We start from the raw sequence: 16,184 nt of genomic DNA, 5'->3' as shown, positions 1-16,184 counted from the left end.
CTGCAAAGGTTTTTTAAACCTGAACGCTCAGTTAATCCTCCCTCCAGTGAGGCAGACAAGAAACGCTAATATGTTACTGTATGTAACTGATGGGGGAGGATCTAACTTGCTTTTATTATCAGAAAAAATATTCAAGTAAGATTTAAGACAGTGAAGAATAATAGGATTTCCTTTAAAAAAAGAATCCATCTGGGTCAGTTACATTATTTTTTGGTGTCCTTAAGATCAATTTTCTGAGCCTGAATATGTCATGACGACAAAGTTTTTCACCTGCAGCCTGTAGCAAGCTACAATATTTCAATGGCACAACCCTTGGGAAATATAACTAAAGAAAACCAAAAAGCAACAATGGGATCTTTATGACAACCAAACATCCTTTGATAAGTCCAACACACATGGGGAAACAAAGAATTGTAAGTCCGACCATTTCCCAAATTTTCATTTTTAATAACTGCACTTGAAAAATTAGAGAAAAATACAGTTTTCTGTTTTTACTTTATACCTTTAATAGCACTGTGTGTACAGTCACTTTCACAGCAGTTCGTTTCCCTGGCTGTATGGGTCTTTTCACACATAGCTAGGGCCCTAACAAATTCATGGTCCATTTTGGTCAATTTCACGATCATAGGATTTTAAAAATTGTAAATGTCATGATTTCAGCTATTTAAATCCGAAATTTTACAATGTTGTAATTGTAGGGGTCCTGACCCAAAAAAAATGAGTTGTGGGGGAATTGCAAGGTTATTGTAGGGGGGTTGCAGTACTGCTACCCTTACTTCTGTGCTGCTGCTGGTAGCAGTGCTGCCTTCAGAGCTGGGCCGCTGGAGAGTGGGGACTGCTGGCTGGAAGCCCAGCTCTGAAGGGAGAGCCGCTGTCAGCAGCAGCGGAGAAGTAATGATGGCACGGTATGGTACTGCCATCCTTACTTCTGTGCTGCTGCAGGTGGGGCACTGCCATCAGAGCTGGGCATCTGGCCAGCAGCCCCTGCTCTCCAGCTGCCCAGCTCTGAAGACAGTGCAGAAGGGTGGCAATATTGTGACCCCCATAAAATAACCATGCGACCCCCTGAAACTCCCTTTTGGTCAGGACCCCCAAATTGAGAAACGCTGGTCTGCCCTGTGAAATCTATATAGTATAGGGTAAAAGCACACAAAAGACCAGATTTCACGGGGGGAGACCAGATTTCACGGTCCGTGACACATTTTTCAGTCCCTACACAGCAATATGGGACAGAAAAGTCATTAAAAATGGGGAAATGCAATCAGAAAGTCAAACACTGGCAGGGTGACTCATATATAGGTTTCATACCTGAAACTGTGTTTAATTTGTCAATGGGAATTTACTGGATTTCAAGTTCATGATGTCCCTTTAAACAATATTTTATGAGACTATGGATTATTTATACTATTATACAAGCTTGTTTCAGCTTAATTAATACTCAACTTACTTATACCACCACTTTGTTTAACAGCTTAGTATTACAGAGAACCTTAAATGTAAATGAAAAATAATTAAAAAAAAATATTATCCAGTTCAGCATTGACTGATTCAAAACTGGCTCCAAAGTGAATTGCCATTTTCTTTTCCTGCTTCTTACTGGTATCAGCTGTTAAGATTTTTTTTGTATGTTTGTTTGTTTTCCTTTACAAAGGAAAGTGAGTGGTAGTGAGGATTGATATATAAAAATAAAATACAGGAAAGGTCAACATACAGCTTAATTGTTGGATAACCTCGAACTCTTTTGTGATGTTGCACTCCATAACGTTTTATGGAAACTTGCTTATGAATGTGAATATGACGTAACTGGAATATGCTTTATGCAAAAGGTCTCTTTTAAGGTATTATTGCAAATCTTATAATCTACTGCAGGGGTTGGCAACGTTCGGCATGTGGCTCACCAGGGTAAGCACCCTGGCAGGCCGGGCCAGTTTTATTTACCTGCTGACGTGGCAGGTTCGGCCGATCGCGGCCCCCACTGGCCGCAGTTCGCCGTTCCGGGCCAATGGGGGCGGCAAGAAGCCGCGGCCAGCACATCGCTCGCCTGCGCCGCTTCTTGCCAGTGGGGGCCGCGATCGGCCGAAACTGCCATGTCAGCAGGTAAATAAAACTGGCCCGGCCCGCCAGGGTGCTTACCCTGGCGAGCCACGTGCCGAACGTTGCCGACCCCTGATCTACTGAGTATGGTCATCCTATTTGTATGCATGTATTATTCCTGTATCTGAAGCTAAAAATATGAAGTATAACTCTGAGGTCCTATTGTAATTATGCAAAGCGTGGGCCATTAATGGTGGGTTAGAATCTTGATGGCTCCCACTGACTAGGACAACTGGTTGTGGAAGGTTTATTTACCTGCAAGTCTTCCTGTGTGCGTGTGGGCCAACCCATGGGTAATGAAGAACGAGGTCTTACAGTGACATGTGACCACGTCACCTGATAAGAAGATCCATCTCAAATCTGGTACTTTTCTATTTAGAAGGAGGGGTGGGGACCCAGAGAGACACAAGATTCCTGCCTTGTGCCAAAGCTATGAAAGGGGGTGGAAGAGAACAAAGGAGGCTTCCAGTTATGAGAAAACCCCTAGTTTCCACCTAAGATGTTTGCTAGAATTAACAAGAACTGTACCGGGGAAAGGATTGGGCCCAGACTAGGAAGAAGTCTAATCTGTGAAAGAAGCTTATTGGAACATCTCTGAGGGTGAGATTTTACCTGTAAACAGTTTCTTAATGTATTAGGCTTAGACTTGCGTGTTTTTGTTTTATTTCGTTTGGTGACTTATTTTTTTCTGTCTGTTATCACTTGAAACCACTTAAATCCTACTTTTTGTACTTAATAAAATCACTTTTGTTTATTAGTAAAATCAGAGTAAGAGATTAATACCTGGGGGGGAGCAAACAGCTGTGCATCTCTCTCTATCGGTGTTATAGAAGGCGGACAATTTATGAGTTTACCCTGTAAAAGCTTTATACAGTGTAAAACAGATTTATTTGGGGTTTGGATCCCATTGGGAACTGGGTGTCTGGGTGCTGGAGATAGGTGACCTGCTGAGCAGTTTTTGGTTAAAGTCTGCAGCTTTGGGGGCGTGGACCAGACCTGGGTCTGTGTTGCAGCAGGCTAGCGTGTCTGGCTCAACAAGGTAGGGTTCTGGAGTCCTAAACTGGCAGGGAAAACGGACTCAGAGGTAATCTCAGCACGCCAGGTAACAGTCCCAAAGGGGTCTCTGTGACCAAACCCGTCACAGTGATATATAAAAATATAATACAGGAAAGGTCAACTTACAGCTTAATTGTTGGATAACCTCGAACTCCGAATTCAGAGGCAATGCCTGAAAGACACATTTGGTTATGTTTCTGTTTTCCTCTCATATATGCAAAAGAGGAATTACATGGTTTTACATAATAAATGCTGTTTAAACAAAAAGCGGATTGTTTATTTTAAACATGCATATGTTATCATTTTTCTAACCTCAAAATCAGTTCCAATGATTATTCAAAATTAATTGAATTAGTCATTTTATTCATTAAGTAGAAACATGTTAGAGACTCCATGTCATGAAAATGTAGCATACATGCATACTAGTAGTACGTATACATGTCAGCTAACACACAAAATACTAAAAAAAGTAGTAGTGAGACTAATATTTCCTCTGTAATCTCTATAAACCAACAGCAACTAGTTAATGATAACACAGTCCGACACAAATGTTGGGACTCAATGAACTGGAGTCCTGATTTGGATTTCAGGCAGACTGAGAAAGTGGTAGATTTTTTTAGGAAGGGGTAGGTCTGACGTCCTCTGGGCATCCTGTGGAGACAGATTTAAGGCTGTGTATTTGTTTTGTGAAGCACGTGTCACCTTAACTCAGCATTTCCTGTTTTTTTGTACTGCCAGTGTCATTTTTGTCACAAATGAGATAAGTCAAATTCACAGCTACATACATGTGGCTAAATTTACGTATACAACGTACAGGACAATTGAGTAGCAGTACTACTACTACTACTACTACGAGTAGTGGTTCAAGTCCCCAAAACTGATGTGGTCATTGCACATAATCTTATTTGGGACAGTGTCAGCTACAGCAAAAGGCAGAAAACAGACAAGTTTTTCTTGACCCTGAGAGAAGCTCTGGGTGGTATCCACCAACATCAACACATCTGGACCACGGCTGTCCAGAATGTATGACACTCTGCAACACGTTTTGGCATGTGCTCAACTGGGTTTCCTCTTCCCCCCCAAGCATATGGTATTGCTAATGTCATGCACTCAAAAATCATGAATTTTGCATAAACCATAAATCATGAGATTTTTAAAAACAAGCAAATAAAAAGAATGGAAATATACATATTTGGTTCTAAGCCTTTAGAGTTCACATTTTTAAGCTTTTCTCTTCAAGTCTGGAAGCTAGAAACTTATTTCTTTTTAAATGAAAGCTAGGATTCTCCCATAATTACAGGACTCCACAAACCAGAGCTTAATTTAAAATACACCAAATAAACTGGCAACACTAGCATTGTACTTGCTTTTTGCTCCAGTGTCCATACTTCAGTGGCTTTTTTGTACTATATTTTATGGGATTGGTTAAAGCCTAGGGGAAGAGGGTACCACTGAATGTGACCTATTAAGGAAGCCAGATCTCCACATCCACCCCCACCTCCAACCCTTCATCTCACCGTTTTAAATTAGGACTAATTCAATAGTTGTGAGATTTAGGGATGTAAATACAATTTAAAAAATTAACCGTTTAAATGATTAAAAATATGTTGTTTAAACTGTTAACTAATTAAGCAGCTGGGGCCAATCCCACCGGCTGGCGGGGCTGGGGCCAATCCAGCTGGTGCAGGGCCACTGGGATCAGCCGGTCAGCCTGGGGGTAAGAGTTAAGGTGGGTTAACCAGTAAGACTAATGTTTACCAGTTAATCAGTTGACGGGTTAACCTTTTACATCCCTAGTGAGATTTACTGCTACCTATGTTTTTTGTGCATCTTTCAGGACATGCAAGTTTGCAATACTACTCTGCCATTAGAAGGTAGTTAAAATGCCATTTTTCCAGGCCTACTTTACTGTCAACATGGCCACTATGTATTAATAAAAATGTCTTGCTGTCAACAATACGCTGGTACACTTATTTCTGAAGCTCTTAGCTTAACCTCAAGCAATCTGGGCTGCTTCATGTACTTCTAAATAGCTTGTTGAGTTTTAGTGAATGCCATATCCGTCACTACCACCTAATTCCAGGATATTTCCCCAAATCTAAATGGCCATACCTCCAGTCTGCTCATTTTGTGTGGGATTTTACTCTAAAGGATGCTTGCCACAGCCTATCATGCTAACCAATAGTGTGTTATTGTTTCCTTGTACTCCCCCCATATGTCTGCACCTGTTGGGTCCTGTCTTATACTTTAAACTCTTTGGAGTAGGGACTGTTCTGTGTTTGTACATTTAACACAATGGGGTCCTGACTGATGACGGAGGCTTCTAGAAGCTACGATAATGCAAATATCTGCTGACTCACACGGGACAGTCGGGGCACCACAATTTTCCATACAAACAATGTTACCTCAAGAAATGAGCAAATCAGCAGCAAAAACAACATGATCAAAAGTGCTGGTGTTAACTCGGCTCCTAAGTCCCATCTTCAAAAGAGACTTAGGCCCCAAGGAACAGAACTGCCATGGTATCTAGACACCTAAAGATGCAGGTAGGGTCTGGGTGGGACCTATAAAAGCACCCAAGACCAAGTAAACAGGAGTTAGGCATGTGCAGTCATGAAGTTTAAGGCCAGAAGGAACCACCAGATCATCTAGTCTGACCTCCTGTGTATCACAGGCCACCAACACCTCCAGCACCCACGCCTTAAACCCAACAACAAAAATTAGGCAAATTATAACAGCCTGCAGGAGACTAGACTATTATGTGCCAGAGGGAGAGAACAGGAGGGACCAATGTGCCACAAAGGCCGAGGCCTCTGCAATGGCAGGGAAATGATTGAGATATACCCACATAAAACAACACATGCTACAGAGGAAGGGACCTATCTGAGCTGGTAGGAAATTCCTTCCCAAGCTCACATAGGGCAATAAGTTAGACCTTGAGCATGTGAGGGATTAAATGCTCGGTGCCACTTCAGAGCCCTGGCCCTCTCACCCTCAACATCCCATCTAAATTGCTTAGGCATACTTGAAAAATCCAGCTTGGCGCCTATCTGCATTTTCAGGCACCTAAATATCTTGGTAAATCCTGACATTTCAGCCTAAATTTCCTTTGAAAACAGGACTTAGAAGCTCAAGGCACATAGGCACTCTTGAAAATGTTACCCCAAACCCCTATTCATGTGTGAAAATATTGCAGCTGGCAAACCCAGAAGTCTTTCAGAATCTAAACAGAGGTTTACTTCAATCTGGGACAGTCAGAGATGATTCCTGCAAAGTATCTGCTTGTGGCAGGGCTGTTATTTCAAGACCTCTTTCACCATAAGGATAATGAGTTGTTGAGAGGTGAAACTGAACATTGTAGTCCTCTGTCCCTTTACCCAAACTGTAAAAACTGCAAAATGAATTGTGATTCTACAAGCAAGGTAGGATAGTCATTGCAAAGTCAAAGTTTTTGAGATACTGGTTGTAAGGAGTGTTTTGTTTAAGTGTGCATAGCAGTTAATTTGTGTAACACTTTATGCTGTTGGAGTGCTTACCAAAACTGCATTAATTGATCAAGAGCAATATACTTGTAAAATGAATGAATAAAGCCAGAAGCTCTTGACTAAGAGGTTTCTCACTAGTTTTCCGCTGATCCCCAATCCCCCTCTTCCCGCAAGATTGATTTTCAATTTCTACACACAACGGTGGAGACATACAGCAATGAGAAGGTGGACAGAAATCTGCTGTCTAGTGAGGCAAGGATTTCAACAAGATGTGTATAATAGCTTAAGGATTGACCATGCGAAAGCACTTTACAGTTCTGAAAGTGCAAGTAGATCTACCTGGCCTAGTAGTAATCAAGTAAGGAACCTAAAACAGACAAGTTGTACCTTATTATGGTGGGCTCCGTAAATCAGATCAAGCACCTTATAAAGAAATTAAAGAAACTTATACCAAAGATAGCACTTTTCAGGGTCCTACCTTCTATGAGGTTACTCCTCTTTTCTTATTTGTTTTAAGTGTATAAGGATCTGAGGCTTTGGTTGAAGGGGGTAAACCACAGCAGCATGAGTTGAAAAGTCACTAACAGTGGGATATGATACATTCACATCTTGGTTACTTACTACTATACTTAGCCAGCAGATCCTTCAAGACAAGTGCATTTGTTTATACGATACAGTCTTTTTTTTAATAGTAATTCTTCTGGTTGTTTCATTTTCAAAACTAGTTGACAACAAAACTATGCCTACACAACACATACTTACTAGAATAGGAAGTCGCATCCATCTTCCCAACTTTTACTGGAGAACCACTGCTTCTCATCTCTATACCAACTTCATTCCACACAGGCTCCAATTTCTTGCAATGGCCACACCAAGGTGCATAGAACTGAGAACAAGTCAGAAGTGTGGCATTAAACAGAATCAGTGAACTCTGTATAAAAATGGAACTCTCAAGCCACACATTTGGAAAACCAATAAAAGTTGCCAAACAGATAATCCTCTCTTGGTTTATAAGGACTTCTTCAAATTCAAGTTTTTCACTCCAGTTTTATGAGCAAACTGAACTTTCATGATTTAACAGTGCAGAACCAAAATGAGTACTTCTAGATGCTATATTAATGTAGCAATTCCTGTCCTGAAGGATATGTAGGAAGATTTTCTAAAAAAGAGACCTACTAATAATTTATATTTCCCTTCAATGCAGTGCTCCTGTCTATGAAAAGTCACAGGACAGAAGCAGACTATGTAATCTTATCTTCTAAAAAAGTGTACCTGGAGGGGGGGAAAAAAGCATCACCTGGATATTGTGTCTGATGGGTGACTAGATTGATATCCGTATAAAGGAATTTGAGCTTATAATATCTCTATTGCCTGCCAGAAAAGCCTATCTGTTTGGTGGAAGTCTCAAAACAAGAAGCAGATTACCATGACTTCAGATTTCCAAAGGAAGCAGAGTATTGAACACAAATGAGCAAATATCTTGTAACCATAAACATTTATGTCATAATATTTGTATTTAGTAATGTGTAGTAGTTGCACGATCACCAACAGTGCCGCCAAATGGTTAGATGGGGATTTGGCAGAGCACCTGCCCTTTGAAAGCACAGTCCAGTCCTTCTGTGTCCCTGCCCCAAGGGTTTCCAGTCCTTCCCTTTAGCACAGAAACTTCGTTGTGGTTGGGTCTTTGAATAGGTAAGGTCTTTTCCAGAAGGTGTCTCATCCAGGTGAAGACTCCTGGGATGGTAATGTCCTTTCAACGTGGGTAGAAAGCCCAGGTCCATCTCTCCACTGGGCTGTTCCAGGGCACAGTGGTGGGCAGCTACACTTGACACCTTGGAGTGCTAAGCCACTGCCCTCCCCTGGACCACTTCCTACCAAGTCTCCTTTTGTTTCCTGAATAACTCACTATAATCAAGTCTCTGGCCTGCAAACTCAGTCGCTTTCCTCTCCTCCGTGAGTTTGCACAGGCCTGTGTTGCCAGATTCCAGGGAATGAGCTCCTGGGCATTATTTTCCTTTCAGAGCAGCCCTCTGCTCCCTCTGAACTGCTCTGCTCTCCTTTTTAGAGCACTGCCTCCAGCTTGTACAAGCTTAGCAGGTGTAGCCTGGGCCCAGAGCTGTTCCTTAACCCCGTGTTCTCTAGTGTGGGGTTTGTATATCCCATCACCTAGTGTGAACCAACTCCTATTTCCTTCAGAGCCAGGATGCAGCTGGGAGAATTCCTTCCATCCTTCTATCTACCAAGGACTTAATCCTACACTCACTGAAGTCAGTGTTGAAGGATCACGGGCCCAGGAAATCGATTTCCCAGTTGAGAAGGGGGTTGGTTTTGCCTTTGTGGAAGTTACTGATTCAGAAGATACTATATATAATTTGCCACTTATTTCTCAACAAATATGGTTAATATGAGCTATTTGGCAACTGTATTCAGCTTGTATAAACCTTACTTTGAATTCAACTTTTGGTTCTACACCTAGTCTTATGTTCAGTATTCTCTAGTTCTAACACTTTCCAAGTATATTAGACAGTAAAATAAATGATTTTGAACAATGAACATGATACAAGAGCTAAAATCTGAAGTACACGCATTAGCACGTACAGCTATGGGATAGTGGTTTTTTGTTTTGTTTTTTAAAGAGGAAAATGAGTTCTTCCAATATCAATTGTGTAGTATATTGTGGTTCTTTTATTTTTTAAACAAAATTAATGGAAAGCTGTTAAGTTTCAACAAAGTGTGAATCTTAATACTTCTCACATACTCACATCTACAAGCCAAATGTCATCTTTACGATTGTCTTTAAATCTAGAAAAGAAAAGCACAGATTGTAACACGTATATACACAAGCACACAAATACACTATTTGTTTCTGAAGGAGGGGGACAAAGGGACCTGGTTTAAAAAAAAAAAAAAAAGAAAAAGGAAGAGACGATCAAAGCAAAATATGGCAGGCATATTAAGCCCATCAGTTTTTTTACTATTAAAATTCCTTGTGTATTTCACACTGCAGTGTATAGTATAGTATTAGTCCATCAACACCCTTTGCCACCAATGAAAAAGAAAAAAAAAAATCCCAGAACTACTGAAGTAAGGGTAAATGACTATAGGAAGAAATGGTTTGCCAATATGCAGATTTACACTATATAACAGGTTCAATGGTACAGTGGACTGGAGTCTGTTTTCAATCACTATAACATAACTTTTTACTGCACACTCTACATTTAGCCTAATGCATTTCCCCAAAATACTACTTCAAATTAAACTGTAATTCAGCTCTTCCTCTTTTCCGGAGAGCTATACATGCTAAGTAACATACACAACCAACAATAATGTATACACTAAAATATCCTAGATTAACTTTCTAACTAGTTTTCAAACTCAGAGTGACCTTTATATTTGTTTGCTCAATACTGTAAAAATCTTGCAGCTAGCCTAGTTCCATGTTAAAGTTATCAGTCATTTTAACATAACCTCAACATTTACTTTACCAAGACTTTAACATCAAAGAACACAAAGTTAAGATAGTGAACAATACTAATCTAGATTTTCTGGCCTTTATTTAATGTTAGAGTAATGACTGACAAGATAATAAATTGACTAGTTTTAACAGTATTGTAGAGTTTGCATTAAGTTGAATGTGAACTGGAAGTCTATTACATGGCTACCAGGGAAGTCCTTATGAAATACACATTTTAATGATAATTGTAATCATTATAATAGGTTTAAAGTAGTACCTAACAAGATGAATTTTGTATGTATTTATGAGTCTATTTTTCTTGTCATTACAATTAGATGACAATGAGAGCACTTACTCGAAAGTTATTTGTGAACTGAACTACAGTTTATGATAGTGAGGACCTAACAGCATTCAGATCCAAAGGTAACACATTCATTCATTGCATAGTTTCCTTACTGAAGTCTGCCAACACATCTCAGTTTTGGTTGGCAATGCCCTTGCTACCACAGCTCCAAGCTTCTCCCAAGGAAAGATCACTAAATGCATCTAGTTGTGTAAAACACATTTGTTCTATGGCTTGTGTTAGGCAGAAGGTCAGACCAGATGACTGTAAAATCTGAGTCATAATGGTCTAGGGGACAGATCACAAGCCTGGAAGCTACAAATTTAGGACCAAACTAGTGCAAGAAGAAAACCAGGGATGAACTTGGTCTGTGAAATGCAAGTAAGTTGAGATTTTGTGATGGCTGTAGGCAAGCAATATGAGACTACCATAGTCACATACGACCTAGAACATGGTTTCATCTCATACACCTACGAAGAAGGAGGCTGAGTTACCTAACTCACTATACCACCTAGTTTTCCCTCCTTTCATCTTTTAATTTTAAATAATCAAAAGAAACCTTAAAAGCAAGTTTTAAGAAGCTGACTAAATGCTTGGGGAGGGAAAGAAAAGATTCACCATTTGCTTGCTGAAGTGCTATCTTTTAACTATATTTATCACAGCCATAATGTTATGGCTGAAACACTTTATTTAGCCCACTGCTCTGACGTATTGAAGCAAATGCATGTTCAAATGTCTGGAGGAGGCTGGGGGAATTTAGTACAACCTGATCAGACAGTTTATTGAAAGAATCAAACATGAAACAAAGATGCTGACTGAGGATTTGAAATATCTGATTATGTTAAAGAAGCTATATAAAATGTGTGCAGTTTTTTTTTAGCCACACATGCCTCATCTACTCATTTTACTGAAAATCAATGTTACTATTGTTTGCACTGTAGAGCTAATGAAAGATATACGGTAGGTGGATTCTATTGTCCCTTGTGCATTAAAAATATGTTGGCAACCTCTAATTATGAAATCTGAAACATTGGTGATGATGCAAGAAGCAGAAAGCAACAGTTTGATTTTCAGAACCCAGGTTCTGTTTGCAATTAGAATATATCTTCTACAACTTGTAATCTGAGAATTTGATATAGAACCCACTCCTGCCCCCTCCAAAGCAGCTACAGACATTTTTCATATATATTTTACTTCATGCAACCAAAGCATATGGTTCTATTCTACTCATATGGAATATTAAGGCACATGGTCAAAGATGTGAACAAAAAACAGCGGATGGCAGGCCACAAAAATCAAGCAAGTGAACAGGAAGAGGATGCAATGCAATAAGCAAGTTTAATTTCCCATTCAGACCTTGGACTGCTACCCTCACACACTTTTTTTTTCTTTTTTAAGTACTGAATAACATCTTCACAAGAGGCTAAAGAGACAAGAAATTTCAAAAATATATTATAGATCATTTTAACCTATGTTACGAGTAGCACTATTTATGCCATATTACTTTTTTCATTTCTCTCAGGTTGACCTGAAAAGAGCTCTGTGTAAGCTCAAAACCTTGTCTCTCTCTCACCAACAGAAGAAGCTGGTCCAAAAAAGGTATTGCCTCACCCACCTCCTCACTCTAAAGAAAGAGAAGTCAGTTTCTCATTCAAGCCCTTAATTCTACACTATCTGAAGGGAAGTGTTTGTTGAGAAACAATTGATACCAATGGAATCTAAACAACTATGTCAAATCAAGTTCTACAAAGCTTGTTTGCACAAAATTTAAGTTTTGAACCATATTTAAGTGTCCTTTTTACAAAGAGATGGACTGGCAAAAATATAAGAGCTGAAGTCTTATATTTTGATATTCTTATCTTTGTCAGTTTTACATTATTTAAACTTAATTTAGTTTAAATTTCTAAGAAAGAATCACATTATATAAACTCCCCCTTGCCAAAAATACCTTTCATAAATGTGTATGAAATTTGAAAATGCATTTTATAGAGTCCTTGGTAGAAATTACGGTAGATATTTAAAATTCATATTGTTACTTGTGTTAGACTAAATTCCTGTGAGATCGTGCACATTCTCTATAGCAGGTAGCAACTTTTCAACATTAGTATTATTGACTGTTACTTCCAACACTAAACTTTATAAATCCCTAGTAAATACTATTACAAGCAGTGAGTGCTTGAATTAGGCAAAAGCAAAATATTATTTTAACCCAATGTAAAAAGTGTTTCAAACTTTTTTAAAAGCCTTAATTATGAAGCATCTACATAGTTGTTCCTGACCTGACACATAATAAACCAAATTTCAGCCCAGAGAGAATTTTTACAACTAAATTATAATACTGTATTTTCAGGACCATGTAAATATCAACATAGCATTATATAGTCATGAATAACTCCATAATACCCAACTACAGTTGTCATAGGACAGACAGTAAATCAAGCAGCAAGAGTAGCATGTGCTACAGCCTGGTAATTTATTAATCTACAGCGGGGCGGGCAAACTTTTTGGCCTGAGGGCCACATCTGGGTATGGAAATTGTATGACGGGAGATGAATGCTCATGAAATTAGGGGCTGGGGGGGGGGTGAAGGATTGGGGGGAGGGCCTCTAGGGTGGGGCTGGGGATGAGGAGTTTGGGGTGTAGAAAGGCACTCTGGGCTGGGACTGAGGGGTTCAGAGGGGGATCACAGGTTTGGGGTGCAGGAAGGGGCGCATGCTCCGGCTCAGGGTGCGGGCTCTAGGGTGGGGCTGGAGATGAGGGGTTTGGGGTGCAGGAGGGTGCTCCAGGCTGGGACCGAGGGGTTCGGAGGGCAGAAGGGGGATGGGGCACGGGAGAAGATAAGGAGTGCAGGCTCCAAGCAGCCCTTATCTCAAGCAGCTCCTGGAAGCAGTGGCATGTCCCCCCTCCGGCTCCTATGCACAGGTGCAGCCAGGTGGCTCTACGCACTACCCCATCCACAGGCACCACCTCTGCCGCTCCCATTGGCCGCGTTTCCTGGCCAATGGGAGCTGCAGAACCAGCATTTGAGATAGGGGCAGCGTGCAGAACCCCCTGACTGCCCCTAAGCATAGGAGCTGGAGGGGAGACATGCCGCTGCTTCCGGGAGCCATGGCACGTGCGGAGAGGGGCAAGCCTCCAACCCCACTCACCAGCGGGAGCTCAAGAGCCCGATTAAAAGGCCTGACAGACAGGATGCAACCCCCGGGCCATAGTTTGCCCACCCTGATCTACAGCCATTCAATAAATGTGTATGATAGAGAATCTAATATAGATAACAGGGATTGGGGAAATGGAGATTACTGACACGCACATTCAGAGAACTTCCTACAGATGCTGTTTTTAGGCCACACGTACCAATTTTTTAATACAAAATTCTTCTTTTTTCAGCTAAGTAGTTTATCAGCAGATACCCCTTTTTAAAGAAACTAGTACACTGAAGCAAAGTGATCTAATAGACTGGGAGTCTAGAGACCTAGTTTCTATTCCCATGTGTGCCACTGGCCTGCTGTGTCATTTCACCTGTTTCCCCTACCATCCTTTTTCTCTCTCACATAATGAGGATGTAAGCTCTTTGGGATAAGGACCATTTATTACCAATGTCTTTGTATGATACCTAGCTACCACAATGGGACCGCTATGAAGTACTATAGTTCAAATAAATAAAAACAATGCAAAGCTTTCACCAATATTCTACTTTCATAAACCTTTGCTGTATATGCACTAGTACCTGCTGTTGGACTTTTGACAGAAACTAAAAATGTTTACCCTTCATACCTTCCAGTTATTTATAAGAAGATATGGCACAGATTTGTGGCCCTATACCAGCACTTGTTTGATAAAGAGCCATAACATACACATTTGGACAACTCATGGCTTATTAAAATAAGTTTCCCCAGGCTCTGAACTAGAAGTTGTCAACACTTTCAAATACAGATATTTGCACAATCCACTAAAGGCTAGCAGATACTGTAGGAAACTTCTACTAAAAACATAGAAATCAAGCAGTGCTTTCTTTTAGGAGCTGTTTCACAAAAATTCTCTAGCTATGAAAATGTGCTTCTTCCTTACTCCAACCCTTGACCAGATTTGAACGTACTACCATAGTTAGAAACATGGGAGGAAAAAAGCATGTTTATTACTGTGTCTGTTTATTCTTATTCTTCAGTCTTCCAAACTGATGATCCCTATTCACAGCCTCTGAAAACAACACGCAGCCTTTGCAAACTAAGCCATGCTCACTGTGCTTCAACTTACTAGTTATGAGGTGATATTTATACAAACCACATCCTTTTCTTTCATGCATTTCATGGTTGCTACTAGAGAAAGAAACAAGACTTATTTAGCATTTTCGGCTGAGTAATACCACAGAGCACCAAAGCAACAAAGGAGCAGCACCTCCATGAAAACAAACAAAGAAATACCTAGACAACATTTCATGTGACAATAAAATAGGAGTACTTACGAGTCATCCAAGTCTTCCACAAAAGCTGCATCTAAAGTCAAGACAAGTGCAGCAACTGTCAGGAAAAGGGGAAGGGGGAGGAAAGGTAGTAAGTAGGTTGCAGGACAAGGTAATGGCATTTACCCTGATTAATTCATTGCCACTACTGTCCCCTCCAATCGCTCCCCTCACCCATTACCCTCTATCATAGGGACGCGCTGCAGGCACCTCTAATATGCCCCATACTTATGAAAATAATCTAGTGCCGTTTTTTTCAAAGTTCAGGTCATGACCCAGTACTGGGTCGTGACGTTTAAGGAACTGGGTCGCCTTGCTCGATACTCAGGGATCCATGCGGTTCTGGTCTCCATCGTCAACCAGGACATTAAAAGTACTGTCGGCGGTGCTGCCCAGTTAAGGGAGGCTAGTGCCTTCCTGTTCCGACACCGTGCTGTGCCCTGCAGCGGGTCCAGCTTCTAGGTAGGGGGGCCCAGGGGCTCTGCATGCTGCCCCTGCCCCGATCACCGACTCCGTGTTCCCACTGATCGGGAACAAGCCAATGGGAGCTGGAGGGTTGCCTGCGGACAAGAGCCTAGGAGCCGAACCTGCTGCTGGCCGCTTCGAGGGCTCAGTGAGGTCCCCAGTGCCAGGACACGCGGAAAGCCTGCCTCTATATCCCTACTGTGCCATTAACCAGGAGCCGCCGCAACCCCCTGCCCCAGCCCTGTGACCCACCCCCAACCCAGAACCCCTTCCTGTACCCCAAACTCCTCATCCCTGGCCCCATCCCAGAGTCTGCACCCCATCCCAGAGCTCTGACCCCCTGCCCCAGCCCTAAAGCCCCCCAAAACCCAGAGCTCCTCCTGCACCGCAACCCCCTGCCCCACCCCTGAGCTCCCCCAAACCCAGAGCCCTTCCTGCACCCCAAACCCCTCAACCCCAGCCCAGAGCCCCCACACACTCTGAACCCCTCATTCCTGATCCCACGCCGCAGTCCTCACGCCCACACCCCAACCCTCTGCCCCAGTCCTGAGCCCTCCCACACCCCAAACCCCTCATCCCCAGCTCCATTGGGTCGCAGGCATCAACAATTTTCTTCAGTCCTCACCCCAAACAAGTTTGAAATCCACTGCTCTAGTGAATTTAGCCAGTCTGCTTTGCATCATGCTTGGTCCGACCACTTTTATTTGGAGGGTCTTTGCCCCGTCTCCTCCGCAACCCGATTCTCTTCCCTTTCATCCCTCAGCCTTCCCGCCTGCAAGAAGCTTTGGGGCAATGACTCCTCCCGCCAAACAATCCTCCCTCCCCCCC

General features: G+C 41.7%; 1 protein-coding gene across 3 annotated transcripts in view; it reads right to left on the bottom strand.

Annotated features, from left to right (window-relative positions):
* Positions 1-16,126, bottom strand: part of TMX3 (thioredoxin related transmembrane protein 3) — a 54,312-nt gene extending 38,186 nt beyond the window's left edge. The window contains exons 1-5 of one of the 3 annotated variants that reach the window (XR_004644690.1): positions 15,982-16,126; positions 14,895-14,949; positions 9,398-9,437; positions 7,398-7,521; positions 3,277-3,322 (exon numbers count right to left, since the gene is read on the bottom strand). Coding sequence is in view for 1 of the 3 variants with exons in the window: in XM_034762548.1 (XP_034618439.1) it covers positions 3,277-3,322; positions 7,398-7,521; positions 9,398-9,437; positions 14,895-14,949; positions 15,982-16,039 (323 nt within the window). In the remaining 2 variants the exon portion in view is untranslated. Of the gene's footprint in view, positions 1-1,711; positions 1,734-3,276; positions 3,323-7,397; positions 7,522-9,397; positions 9,438-14,894; positions 14,950-15,981 lie in introns of those variants that run through there. The other 2 variants (XM_034762548.1, XM_034762549.1) reach the window with 2 other exon arrangements.
* Positions 16,127-16,184: the final 58 nt, after the last annotated feature.

This window comes from Trachemys scripta, chromosome 2, assembly GCF_013100865.1.
Source record: "Trachemys scripta elegans isolate TJP31775 chromosome 2, CAS_Tse_1.0, whole genome shotgun sequence".
Lineage (NCBI taxonomy): Eukaryota > Metazoa > Chordata > Testudines > Emydidae > Trachemys > Trachemys scripta.
This window is presented reverse-complemented; position numbering and strand designations above follow the sequence as displayed.